Consider the following 14,364-nt stretch of genomic DNA (forward strand, 5'->3'; position numbering starts at 1 on the left):
AAATACCTGGAGAGGAACAGATAAAACAAGTTTTTCAAGACTTTCAGCTCAACAGCCCCAAAAGACAAATACCACTTTCTAACTAAAACAAACTAAACAAACCAAGTAATACAAATGGGAAAGTAAGAGATAGTCTAAAGCACTGAAGTCCCTGCTCCAAACACAGTCTAGAGGAGAGATAACATTGTACCAGGTGCTGAGGGTATGGTTAACTCGCCGTACAGGCAACTTTTCTCATAAGAATAAAATGCAACCTCCCTCACAAGGTGTGAGAGAATTAATATATAGATCAGTACCAATACAGAGTGAAAAAATATTTCATAAATGTTCATAAAAACAACATTTATAAATGAAATGAGGGTAACCTTGAGTAGATGATACTTATACTCTGAATATAACCATGTTGTATTGAATGCAGTAACCTGGAGCTGTAAGTAGTAACGCATTGTCCAGTGTCAATTTATAATCTTTACTCAACTAAATCATCTTTAAAATCCTTTCCGCCTGATGAAATGTTCACAAAATCTAAAGATGGTTCAACTCCAGGCCATTTTTGTTATGTTGAAATAGTTCTCATCTTTCCTCTTCACATGCTCACCTCTTAGGGTTTTTTTAATTCTAAAATCTAAATAGCAGAAGAGTGATGCCTTAGTAGAGAAAATGTCGAGGATACAAAGGCAGAACTGCAGGAGGGTATATTTGCCATTGTACAAGCCAGTTTTAGCCCTTTGCTGTATTCAAGATGTAAGTTTTTGAAGTACTGGATTAACCCTGAGACCACAGGTTTAGGGTTGTGTCAAGAACCTGGGACATGCTGAGCATCTCCATCGCTGCTTGACAAGAATCCTGTGTATCTGGTACATCACATCCTTCTCTGCACCTCATTAGCAGACACAAATGTATTGTAAAAACCACATAGTGCTGAATCTGTGTAAGCACTACTGCATGGCAGTTTTAGTTTAGGCCACATGAAAGCATAAACAAAGGAAAATGTCATAACCCAAGAACAGCATCCAAATTTTTGGCAGGAGTGCCAAAAACTTTTTCATTTTTTACATACAGTCATGTTGAATTTGAAAAGCTCTAACAAGAGCAGCTTTTCAGAAAGTGTAAAGAACTCTTTTAGAGGAAGAAAGAAATGGTGAAGATTTGCAAGATTCTGGAATCACAGGTTTGGTGAGATGTTCACATTCAGTCTGTGTGATGGTGGATTACCTCTGACCAGCCCCACATAGGCTACAGTTTTCAGGTTGGAATAAACAATGACATATTTCTTTGTTTCATATGAACTTAAAGTTTTTATTCATAGAAAATACATCTTCAGTGCCTTTTCTCTCTTGTCCTTCTGGTGCTTCCAAATTTAGACTAAACTATGTCAGATTATTTTGTTCCTTACTTTTTCAGTAAATTTTGGCTTATCTAATTTGAAAGGACAAAAAGAGAAGCATAGGGAGCTGTCTGCTGATAAGGGTTCATTTCTCCCCTAAGGGGTTTGCATTAGGCCCAAACAGGCCATTGCTACATCTTGTGGTGGGTTATGTGTTGTTTGTGTCACCGTGGGTCTGAGGATGATGATCAATTGCTTGTTAGGGTTCACTCCTTTGACCAAGTTTGACTGGGGAAGTGAGTATGCTCAAGGGTTTTGAGGGTTTTCCAAGGTGAGAGGAAGAGAGATTGACATATCAATTTTGTTTCCTAAAATTGAGTGCTGAAGTTACCCGGTATTCATATGTCCCATTTTCAAAGTATAGTGGTTCTGCCTCCTCTCAAAATGTAGGAGATCATTCAGAGCAGGCTGGCAATCTCTGTGTATGTGTGTATATATATGGAGAAGTGCGTTTGAAAAAGAAAAAGTACTTCAAGGAAGCACTTCAGATTTAACTCACAATAAATTAAGTGTAATAAGTCTGTGTTCTCTTGTGTTTGAACGACTGTCAGAGAACCACAGAAAGAAAATAAGGAAATGGAGCTGTTAGATGGCTCCTTCCTCTTTATATTACATGCATTCTTTGTGGATTATGTTTAAGTATTCTTGATTCCTTTTTCTATTTGGGTGTAACTTCCTATGTTGTTTTTTTTTTTTTATGTACCAAGTCCTTAGAGAGAGATTCTTGTAGTATTGGTATATTGCCTTCCAAATATTTTAATAGAAGTTAATTTCTCCCTTTAAACACAGAAGCTAGTTCTTTGATCTTCTCTTGGCTTTTGATTAGTTCTCCTTGTTTGATCCTGAGCTACATGTAGTTTATTTTCTTTTAGTATTACCAGAAAACCATTTTCAGAGCTCTCCTTTCTGAAATGAGAGAAAAGATTATTTTATTAAAAGATATTTATTTATTGAATTGAGGGAGGAAGCAAACAGAAGGGTCTATGTCTGTAGGCATAAATTCAACAGAAAATCTTTTAAACTGACATTAACAATGCCACAATGTATATGAGGTAAAAATTGAGGAAATATGCTTAGCTCAAATTGAATTGCCTTTTCTTTTGAGTACCACTTCATATATGAAAAACTTTCCTTCTCCAGTTTAAGACTGTTTCACATGCATATTAAGACAACCAGGAACACAGGCGAGTTTGGTTTAAACAGTCTTGTAATAAAAAATCGTGCATTCCCTTTGTTTGATAAATGCTTGGTGGTAGTTCAGTCTTTGTCAAGCATATGGTTCTTTATAGCGGGCGTCTTCACAGCACTGCCTTTGGGGAATGCTGCAGAGACAGGAATAGCTCTGGGTGTCAGTGCTTGCCTGTGCCAGCTGCCTGATCAGATGTGAATGTTCTGCTCTAATAATGTAAATCAGAAATAAGAACCAAGCTCTCGTGAGATTCACTGTGACCAATGGCTGGGGAGTAGACAGAGCCATCACACCTGCTCTTGCAATGCTTTGTAGAAGCAATCAGTATCCTTAGTTACCAGCTGGAGACCTGTGTTTTTAAAACTCACTTAGTAGCCTTTTTAAAATCAGTGCAGATATATATATGTAACAGGATTTTTGGTTTTGCTTTTCTGTGTACCATCAGCATTTTCAGTAGCGGAAGCAGAAAATTCTGGCATAATTAAAGCAAATATTCAGATGCAGTACATCGTCTGTGTTCAGCAGCACTTCTCAGTGAACCCAGAGCCAATGCACCCAGCTGTATTGCAACAATCTCTTTTAAGTTTGCATCTCTCTTACTTCCTGCCATGTGTATGTGATATGATAGCAGGAGCAGGACCTGTTTTCAGTGCATTACTTGCAGTACCCAAGTCAGCCTGGATTTCTCAGTGCTACTGCTTCTATGTCAGAGTTGTGTCTTGTGTAGAACTCTTCCTTGATTCTCTTCAGTTTTTCATAATATGGCATAGCCTTTTGGAATAACTCTAGGCATATATATTGCCAGTTTGCATAGAGCTTTGAGCTCCCCCTTGGTTCCTCTTCTACTTACAGGAGCAGCAGTCTGGTGCAATCCCTGGAACATCTGCCTTGGTCACCACTTCAAGCTAAAACCTTCTGCAGGATTCAAAATCAGATCAATCCTACAATCTTAGACCACAATTTTCATCAAAGAAAGAAGGTTGGAACACCTTGCTGTGTTCCAGTCAGCCTCCTCAGATGAAGATGCTTCCTAGAAAAAATGCACTTTACAGCCTGCCAAAATATTTGGAGTCCATGGCAAATGCTGCTTTCCAGACAAACTGTGAAGTTCTTGCACAGCTGGGATTCTCTTGTGGACAAACTCACACTGCCAGCAGAAGCCTTTGGCTGACCTAAATGGATTAGTGCTCTTACTCCAGGGAAATCATAGGCAAATGGTAGATTAGGAAAAGATCTTGCGTGTGCAGCTACTACCTTACTGTTAATTTTTGGATCAACCACACAGATACTTTGTTAACATTCTCAAAATGCCACACACCTCCTCAGATTTACTCCAGCCTTTCAGCTTGTTTCACCATCTGTGTGGATTGCCTCGCTCAGATTTTGTAAGCATGGTGTTGTTTTAATAAGGGACACAGGCTTAGATAGTGTTTGTTTAGGATGTTCACTGTGATTTCAAATTCTGCTTAATTCTACTTTATAATTTTACTAAATGCAAGTTTTGTCAATTTGCATGTGGCACAGTATCAGATGTTTCACAGAAATCAAGGTAGATTGGATTTTCATTAACCTTCTGCTTTCATCTCATCTCTGACAAATACTGACCCTGCTGCTTTTCGTTGGTAGGGAGTAAAAGATCACTGAATTCCAGGTCTTTCCTACTAGTTGTTACTTTTTGTTTGGCTCTCTATTTTAATACTTTTTTTTTTTTGTCACTGTAGTAGGTATACTTGGAGGCATGGCCGTGATTTTCCCCCACATCCATGCAAATTGTTCCACATACATTTTCTGCCTTTGTCTTTAAGGAATACCAGTCCTCCTTCCTTCTCCGGGCATCTGCCAGATGACTTCATTAAGTAGCCTTTCTAACTTTTCATAATAAAGCTAAATTAAAAAAAATTAACATATATTTAATTTTTTAAAATAAATGTTAATAGAGCTGCAAACTTACTGTTCTTAAAAAAAAAAATCCTCTTTCTCATTCTCACTTTTTTCCACCTATAAAATGCTTATATAAAACAAATGAAAAATTTAAACTCCTAGAAACTACTCTTTCTTGCCCTGAAGGTGGCTAAAATTATCACAATTATCCAGGCAGCCCTAACTGTTGACAGAAGTTTTTGTTTGTTTTATGTAGCTACTGTATTTCATTTAGAAACTACTAAAAATAAAATCATCTTAGAGACCATCTGCTTAAAATGACAGTGCATACTAGGGCTAAATTTTTAAACTTCTTTTCCTGCTTTGTTCATTATCTCTTGAAAAACTGGTTACTTAACAAACTCAGTATTCAGTGCTAAGGGCTTATTTTCTGAATTGATTTGCTGCTTACATCCAGTGTGTCCACATTCATTTGCAACAAGTAGCCATAATTCACTCATATGCTGACTGCTTTGGGAGATCAGAGGGTAAAAGAAGGGAGAGCTTGTTTTCATACTTAAATAGCATGGAGAGCTATTCAGGTACCTCAGAGCAATTAACTCTTCCTTTGATGAAGGGACCTTTTTCCTTTTGCCCCCTCATTGCCTGTTCTGTTCTGGATTCCAGGATGTGAGGAAGAAAAACCTGAGCAGATGGTTAGAGCCCATAATTTACCACTGCACATAATGGGCCTTTTGTTTGGTTTGGTTTTGGTTGGTTTGTTTCTTGGTTGGATTAAGTAGTACACATGTTGAGAAGGAGGAAATTTCCTTTTCAAGAGAATTTGTTGGTAGAAGTTCCAACACTTCAACACGTACTGTAGTCTTGTCATTCAGGCTGTTTTCTTCTGGTATTTTGTGTGATCTCCAAATTACCCACACCTGCATTTAGCGTCTAGGATTGAAAATGAGAATAAATAAGAAATGGAGATAGGATAATTAATGTGTCTTCAGTTAGTTTATTGGATTTTGCTCTCATTTCTTATTTTTGTTTAAACAAAAAATCTGGAAGATGTCTTTGGTTTGTTTAGAGATGTTTTTATAGAATGCAGGTCTAATAGGTTTGAAGAACCTGTTAGGAAGTGTTAATATTGTTAATTGAAAGAAAGCAGATGTAAGAGGAAGATGCCCTGTCAGGTTTCTATGATCTCTAGCAATTCAAACATAAAAAAAGTGCGCCCAGTGAATCTCTTTCTTTTCACCTGTTGACAGAGCTATGGTTAACTGGAAACAATGATGTTCATAATCTTTGGCTACTGAAGTTTGTAGCCTTCCCTGATACTTTTTACAATGTTCTCTAACTTTTCAAAATATCAATTAAATGTTAAAATCTTTCTGAACCTATGCAAATGTCTCTTGCAAAGATTTCCAACAGTCTGTATCATCTGAAAATTCATTGGAATAGTCCATATGTGATTTATTACTACATCTTTATGGTTTCTTTGTATTAAATATTTAATATGAATTCTAATATTTATGAGTTAACCTACATTTTGGCAGAAGAGAAATAGCCAATTAAATTCTGAGTGGTGTTTTACATCTCATATTCGTATTCTGAATCTCCATAAAGAAACAACTGTAGTGACAACACTCAATCTGGCAAATGTCACATATGAGAAAAGAATAAACAATCCCTCTTTCTGCAGCAATTCATTATTATTGTAAGATAAGTCTTCCTTCCCTGAAATGTTATGGGGAATTGTATTTAAAGTGTGCTTGGGACAGATTGGAGAGATGCTGTGAATTCCCCTCGTGATGTAAACTTGGCCTTTGTGCAGAAGAATCTTCATCATTTAGGAAGGATACTATGATCAGTATTATTTTAGCCAAATATTATAACTGAAGTCTGCAACAGGTCTGCCACGGGTTTTTTGGCAATGAGGTCTCAGATGATCACAGTAACTGCAACAGAGAACTTTTTTGTAAGTTACCTCCTTTTCCGAGTTTCCCTAGTTTCCCTTTTTTAGCTTAAAAATGTATCACTAGATGGAAAATGGTCAAAATATTTCTATGTCACAAAAAAAAAAAACTCTTGGGGAAAAGGCATATGATAACTAAATATATCATGTAGAGAGGCTGTGTGTATCTCTGGTTTTAGGGACATGAAGTCCAAAGCTATTTCCATTAATGATTTTACTTGTAAACCTAGAGTGGAAAAATTCACCTGAAGTGATAGATTGATTTTAAGTTCAGGTCTGGAAGCTTCATAATACATACTGGGACTTGTTCAGCATACTTGAATTCAATTCTTTTATGTGATACTAATGGTGTTTCATGTTTTATATGATTAAAGTGCAAAGACTTGAGTGCTCAAGTAGGGCCAAAAATGTGTAAGAGTTTTACACTGACTGTATCTGAAAAAAACACAAACAAAAGACAAAATTGGTCATTGCTTTCTGTATAAGATAGCAATTGGTATTGCATAGAGACAGCAATAAGTAAAAAGGACTTTTTTGCAGATGAGCATTTCATAGCAAACCATTTGTGGTGATACGAGCATGCGTTTTCTTTCTTTTAGTATATTAAGATTTCATGTAGCCTTTTTATTTAGAAAACTTAATCAGTTAGAGAACTAATTCCACAGTTACTTCTTCCGGAACTTCTGATAAACAAAGGGATACTTTGTTTAATTCTTTTTCCAGAGGAGTACAGCTTTAAATGACAAATAGCTTCAAATTTGATTTTAATGTTTGCTTTGACAAAGTGGGGACAAAAAAGATTTTTAGACATTTCTGTCTTCTTTGTTGACCTAACTGTTGGCACATTTATCCACTAATAGCAGATTTTTTGATTTCTTTTTGTATTTGCTTTTGCACAGAGAGTTTGGATGGCGGGATCCAGAGCTTCCAGAAGTTATACAGATGTTACAGCATCAATTTCCCTCAGTACAGTCAAATGCTGCAGCCTACTTACAACACCTCTGTTTCGGAGACAATAAAATAAAAGCAGAGGTAAGGTTTATAAACCCTTTTCCCAGCAGTATTGCTGTCTGCTATTTATCATCAACAATTATTTATATGTGCTTTAAAAAGCTTAAAAGAGACATCTTGGATATATGCCAGACTTTCTTTTCTTACTAAGGCTTTCACTTAAGTAATTTGTTACTGTTACAAAATGAAAAACATGCATGAAATACTGTTCTAACTCATTGTTTTATTTTCTTTGGAATAGTTTGATTGATTGCATACCGTTTAAACACTGTATCATAGTTGTTCAGTAATCAGCTAGTGGTGTAGTATTGAGCTCTCTGAAACATATGGGCATTTCCTTAGGGTTCTCTGAGAGCCATCTAGACACTAAATACAAACACAGAATATGAAAATTAAGCAAGAAATTTCTAAATCAAAGCATCCTTTAATGCATAATTGTGTGAATAGGTTTAATTTGGCTGTATTTGCAGCTTGAATGGTGCTCATTTGTGTATGATGCTGGAATTCAGTGCAGATTGTACCTAAAATGTGATTCAGACATCAGTATAGAGCTTGTTCTGTACCTGTAGCTGACAGGTACTTCTTTCTTGTTTGTTCCCTGTGGTTAATGGGACCAGCACAGCTTTTGGCACAAGTTAAACAGAAGCTCTGAGGGATCTGACAAACACACAGCAGTCAATTAAAATTGAATGAGTGAAGCCGTTACCAGCCCCAGCTGCTTCCCCTGGCCCTCTCAGAGACACTGCTAATCAGGGACATGTGGTGTGCACATAAATCTGTGCCTCTACTGGCACCTTTTAGCCTGGCATGTAAAGAGAAACTGAGATCAAGATCTGCTACTGCCTGTTTGTCAGAACTGTGCAGTGATGCTGACTTGCCAGTGCTTCATCTTCCTCACCCTCAGCAAACCTACTCTGTGGATCCATCCCACTATAGAACCTTCCCTTGCAGGCTTTTTCATGCTCAGGAAATTCCTTAGTGAGTAAGCATGTAGTCTGCTGGTGTTGGCAGAGCTGCACTGGTTGCAAACATCACCTCAGACATCTTAAATATAGTAATAAAAATATTTGCATGAATGTAAAGTGAAGAATGTTTGTGCACTGGAGAAGAGAACTCAGGTACAGATATCACTGAAAATTTTAACTGTGTGCTCTCTCTGTACTTGACTCTCATCCTTATTCTAAAATAAGTTCTTCGGTAAAAGAACTGATAAATCTCTGAGAAAGGAAGTGAAATTATTAGAGCACTTTACTCATTGGACAATTATTAGAGCACTTTACTCATTGCACAATCTCTGCTGGCTCCTGTTAGCCATAGATTGAGACTCCTCAAGTAGCTGTCCCATTCGAGGGAGGCAGATGGTTTCATTTCTGTTGCTAACCATATAGGAAGAAAGATCATTGTTGATCTCACCTGCCCAGCAGCCTTTGGACATCAGCCCTTGTAAGCTTCAGGCTCATGAGCTAAAAGGGTGAAGGTAGGTAAATACAGCTCTAGAGCACTAGGCAGCATTCAGAGCTTCTTCTGTGAGAAAGGATAACAGAAAAAACAAGGATTCCCCCATTCCATTTGTTATTATTCAGGACTTTTATATACCCCTCACTATGTAATAATGCAAACTGCTGTGTAAACAAACCAAAGTACCTTTCTTAAAGCAGTTTGTCTGAGAATATGCTTTCAAACTTCTGGTACTTTGGACTTTTGTAAGATGACAAAATAAGGGGATGTATTGTAATACTTTCCTAGTGCTTTGTGGAGCTTTTCAGTCTAAAGCACCTAACATTATCAAACTATTTTATCCCTCTCTGTATCTATCTGTGTACCCACCTCTGTTATTTAATGTCAAGTCCTGTTGTGTTTAGGTCATGCCTCAGCAGAGCACTTGAAACAGTTTCTGTGTTTGCTTGTTGGGATCAGGGTCTACCCAAATGGCTCAGTAGTGTGCCTAGGGCCTGCTCGACCTTCCACTGAGTCAGTTTCTCAAGGAGCCTTTTTTGTGAGAGTTCAAAATCCTGTTGATAAGGAGATATCACAACAGATATCTCAGATTCTTCATAGATGTATACCTAGCTAGAGGAGCTTGAGCAGTCCTGTCAAAGCTGCCCAGGACAACTCCTGTGATAACTGTTAAGGATGAGTTGAATTATAAATAATACACCTAAATAATACACGCTGATACCAAAATTCTCTTTTCTGCAAAGTATTTGTGTTGTAGTTGTGTGTCACGGCCAGTTCTCCTGTCTGAGAATGACCACATTTAATACTGAATTCCTTCTAGCAGCATTCCAGTCCTGCTGCACATGGTTGCCAGCTCTGACACAAGGAAAAAAGTACCAGGACACAGTATATTTTCCTTACAATCTCTTATTGAGATTACAGAGAAAAAAAAATCCAAAAAATTCTTTTGAAGCCGAGAAAACTGCTCTTTGATGAAATACCTAGCTTTAATATAGCAAAGGACTTCGGCTAAAGATGAGAAACTGTCTTGGTGGTCTTTCAAATCCTAGAGAAAGGACAAACATAAATATGTGTAAGTAAAGAATAGCTGCTGCTATTTAGTCTGCCTGACAGCCAGTGAGGAAAAGGCAAATGAATTCACAAAATATTTTTTTAAGTTTTAATCTTTAATGTACACTTAATCATGCATGCGCAGAAAGAATAATATTATACAACAACTTAGTTTGTTTGCCTGGTTGTATTGAATTTGAAATGTAATGCAGTTGTTAAAGTTTTAATTCTGGACTTAACCTGACAGGGAAAAAAAGTTCTCTTACCTTTGTCACTATTGAACATGGAATTCTCACACTGCAATTAACGGCTGTTTCATCCAGAGTTTCTGGAAATAACTTTTCTGAAATACTTCTTTTTTATTGTTCTTTTAAACATGATTTATACTGTATCATCTATCCAAAAATATGATTAATGATCTTTCCTCCAAACCTGACCATTGTTTCAGTCTTGTTTTTGTATAGTGGCAGACTTGTCCTACTTTCATAAATTAGTGGGATATGTATAAAATTTCTCTTCGTGTACTTGGTAGGACAAAGGCCTATCTTATATTCCTTTTGGGGAAGAGTGTCATAAAAAAATTTAGACAGAAATAGAAAATAGCAGCTGTGACTATGTGCATTTCTGAGATTCCTAGTATCTTTTATGGTTTTATCATTATGTTTTTATCTTCTAAAATATTTCAATTTCTGTGGCTGAAGTGTGGAACACTACCCCTGGCTTCTTCTGAACCCTCTCCTCAAGAAAAGGAAGTGGAAATGCTCTCCAGAAAACATTGAAAGAAAGATGCTCAGTCAAAAATGTTGGATGCACAGCTAGGGAAACTGGAGCTATTTTTTCCTCCCTGACCATGTTCTTTGTATTAGGTGTTATTTCTAGAGCACATTGATCACAGATGTGCTTATGAATTTCGTGATGTCACTGGAAATGTGCTTTTATTGCTGCATCACCGTAAATGTCCCACCCAGTCTTACATAGCAATGAGGTCTGCAAATCCCTTTCTCTGTCCTTAAGTACTTCAAACAAAGTTGGTAACTGTTTATGTGAAGATGTCCCAGGCTAAATGCTAAGGTTATCAGAAGTCATTTTCTTCCTCACAGAATAAACCCAGCTTCTGGAGTGAATTAGGTTTTGTATTTCTATTTTTCCCTTGTCAGCCCTGATCACAGCAGAACAGCAATAGGCAAATGCAATAAACACTGGCCATTGATAAAAATGGTGGTGTTACTTCTTGCAGGTGCTGCCACTTCTATGCTGCTCAAAACCATTCAGTGCAAGTCTTTATTTCAAAGTACAGTTGTAACTCCTGCTCTAATCTGAAAGTTTTTTCACAAATGCTACTCCTGAGTCTCCTTGAGTCTTGCTGACTGCAAGGCAGGTGCTATACATGTTCTCAGTAGTGCTTCTCATTCTGTGCCTTCATTTTTATTCCATGTGCTGGGTGCTTATGTGGTGCAGCAGATATTAGAATGGAGTTGAAGAAATTGGATTGTTTTTGCTATTGTTTGATAGATAGATTTTTCATCTTCCTTTGAGTAGTGACCAATCATCGCTGAAGGTCTCACATAAGTAGAAGGGGACATAGGGAGGCAGAAGTCATAATATAAAGATAATAAAAATTGCCAGGCAGCCCATTTCAGTTAGGCATAATAATTCTAAAATTGAGAGTCTCAGAATACTTCAGTAAATTCTTCTATAAATTATTCTTTCACTGGTAACGGTGAAGAATGTAGCTTAAAGGCAAAAGGGAAGGAGGGAAGAAGTTTTGATCAGATATTTGAAAGCAAATGAAAAGCCTATCAGGCAGAAAAGCACAAGAAGACCCTTTCAGATGGCATTTTTCTCCTCAGGAGAGGCTCTTACACCAACAATGGTGAGATTGTGAGCAGGGCCAGAGTAGCTGCTCCTGGATGCCAAGAAGGAACAGACAGGATAGGAAAGGAGAAGCATTTTAAAATACTCTGCGGAGAAAATTTCTTTAAAAGAGCACATTCTATTAAACACAGGGTTCATTCTTCCACAGCATTCTTTTCTTCCTATAATGACATTTTCCTCCTTTGCATGAGGTCACCATGTAAAAGGATTGAATTGTGCAGTTTCACACGCCGACACCATTTTGCCCTCATGGAAAATGGCAGCCTGCCATCAGCTGCAGAGGTGTAACAGTTCACTTGGGCGTTTTGGCACCAGTGATTCCCTTCCTCAAGCTAGGAAATTAATTTTTGCCAGCAAAGTCACAACACTTGAGATTCCCGTCTCAGGAAAATAATTCAAAGATGCCAAATAAAAGAACGGCAACTGCTGAACTGTCCTGCCTGAAGCCTTCCCTTGCATCCTTAATTAATACTGCTGAATTGGACAGTGTCCTCATTATCTTGGAGAGCATTTCCATAATCTCCCTTCAGAAGAAAAGTATCAGTCCAGACACTATAACATGGAGTTGTAAAAACTGAGTGACTGCACGTTGAAAGCAACTCTTTTCCCAACTCGTTGAAGCCCATCATTCACAGTCATTTTTTCACTAAACTAAAGGTATTTCTACATCTTCTTCTGTGAGTTCTTTAGACTGTGCCCAGCACCCTTCCAACACAGTACCCTGCTTGTTCACGTGTCAGGCCGTGGACATAAACTCCATTAGCCCCTCATTCATCTTCTTTATAATACACACAGTTGCAGTGTCGTAGTGACTTCGATGCTGCCCGTTGCAACATAGATTCCTGATGATCAAGGATACTCACATACCTGTTTCTAGCATGGTTTTCTCCCAGGGAATACTTGCATTTAGTATGGGGTGATGGAGAAAAAGTTGCTTTTAGACATATGCTGACTGACAGAAATCTTCGTAGTATTTGAAGGATCCAGAAGGGTGATTGGAAGTGCCCACATCATCCTCAGAGGGTATCTTGATTTGAATTCTACAGTGTTCTGCAAGATTCCCCTCTGTTTCCATAAGGATATCAGAGAAAACAGATTATCCTACCATGCTGCAGGCTTGGGGAAGAGAGTTACTGGAAAAGCTGGAATGCTGCCCAGCAGGAAAGGATCTCCACCTGGTGCTGGTCAGCAGCCAGCTGAACATGAGCCAGCTGTGCCCAGGAGGCCAAGAAGGTCAGAGGCATCCTGGCTTGTACCAGCAGGGCAGTGATTGTCCCCCTGCACACAGCACTGGTGAGGCTGCACCTTGAGTACCAGTCCAGTTCTGGGCCTCTCACTACCAGAAGGACATCAAAGTGCCAAAGCATGTTTAAAGAAGGGCAGCAGGTGAAAGGGCTGCTGTAGATCGTGTAGATGTGGCACTTAGAGGATATAGTTTGGTGGTGGACTTGGCAGTGCTGGGTTAATGGTTGGACTCAATGATCTTAAAGGTCTTTTCTAACCCAAATGACTTGATGTTCTTTTTTTCCCCCCTATGTGTTTGAATAAGAATTATAGTTCTGGATTCAATTTCCCATACGTAGCCTTGCTCTTCTCCTTTTACTTCTAAAATGTCTTCAGTTGAAGGCTGGAATGTGGCTTGTACACTGGTGATCCTGTCAGTTTTCCATTAAAGACATTATGAGAACTCGTTTACTTTCTGCATACAAGATATAGGCATAGTATTTAATTTAAGTGAAAGAGGTACCTCACAGGTGATACTGTAAAGCACTGTAGTAATTGCAGAGAGACTCTACAGCATTTGTTGAGAGTGCATTTTAGTGCAGACAACACCTGTATACCTTTGGAGAAATTTTACTTCCCTATTTGGTCATAAACATTTTGTTAGTACTCTGATAAGTAGTCTGATAATTTTCATATATTAAAATAACTCTATGGGTAAAATCTCACAATTTGAGAAATACTTCCCTCAATGGCTTCACAAGGAATTTCCTATTGTAGTGATGATTTTTTATATTAAAAGATGCTTTCCTGTACCTGATTACTAAAATGAACACTGAGATGTTCATGCTTTTGCTTACCTGTGTTTGGATTACTGCAGTACAGTTTGGGTCTATGCCTGCATTCCCCTGGGCAGCTGTGTTCATCTCTGCAGGCAGACATCAAGCAATCCATTTTCAATACACTTTCTGTGGAGTTTTTACTGGTAGAAATTACTTAACTGAAGTAAAGCAGCACCCAGTGGCATACCCAGAAACAGTCTTTGAATTTTTTTTTTTATTTTTTATTTTATTTTCTAAAGCCTCGTTGACAATTTTACAAGACTTACCTTTTGGGTTCTTACTGATCTCTGCTTTCTTTTCTAAGAAGTCAATCAACAGTTGGTACATAGTTTTGCAGTAAAGGTTGGAAGATTTTATTGATGGGTTACTTAGTGTCAAATATTCAAAGACAAAATGCTGCTTGTTTGGGGTTTTTTATACTTTACTCTCAAAGCATTTTTGGAAATGATCCTTTGATTGGTCTTTTGTAAATTGTCTTAGTTTGCATTGTTGA

At 37.8% G+C, this 14,364-nt stretch overlaps 1 protein-coding gene across 4 annotated transcripts in view; it reads left to right on the forward strand.

The window, feature by feature from the left end:
- Positions 1–14,364, forward strand: part of CTNND2 (catenin delta 2) — a 641,466-nt gene that overhangs the window by 472,256 nt on the left and 154,846 nt on the right. For all 4 annotated transcript variants that reach the window (XM_064705500.1, XM_064705503.1, XM_064705501.1 and 1 more), the window contains one exon: positions 7,314–7,446. In XM_064705500.1, the coding sequence (XP_064561570.1) occupies positions 7,314–7,446 (133 nt within the window). The remainder of the gene's footprint in view (positions 1–7,313; positions 7,447–14,364) is intronic.

The sequence above is a fragment of the Zonotrichia leucophrys genome, chromosome 2 (genome assembly GCF_028769735.1).
Source record: "Zonotrichia leucophrys gambelii isolate GWCS_2022_RI chromosome 2, RI_Zleu_2.0, whole genome shotgun sequence".
Lineage (NCBI taxonomy): Eukaryota > Metazoa > Chordata > Aves > Passeriformes > Passerellidae > Zonotrichia > Zonotrichia leucophrys.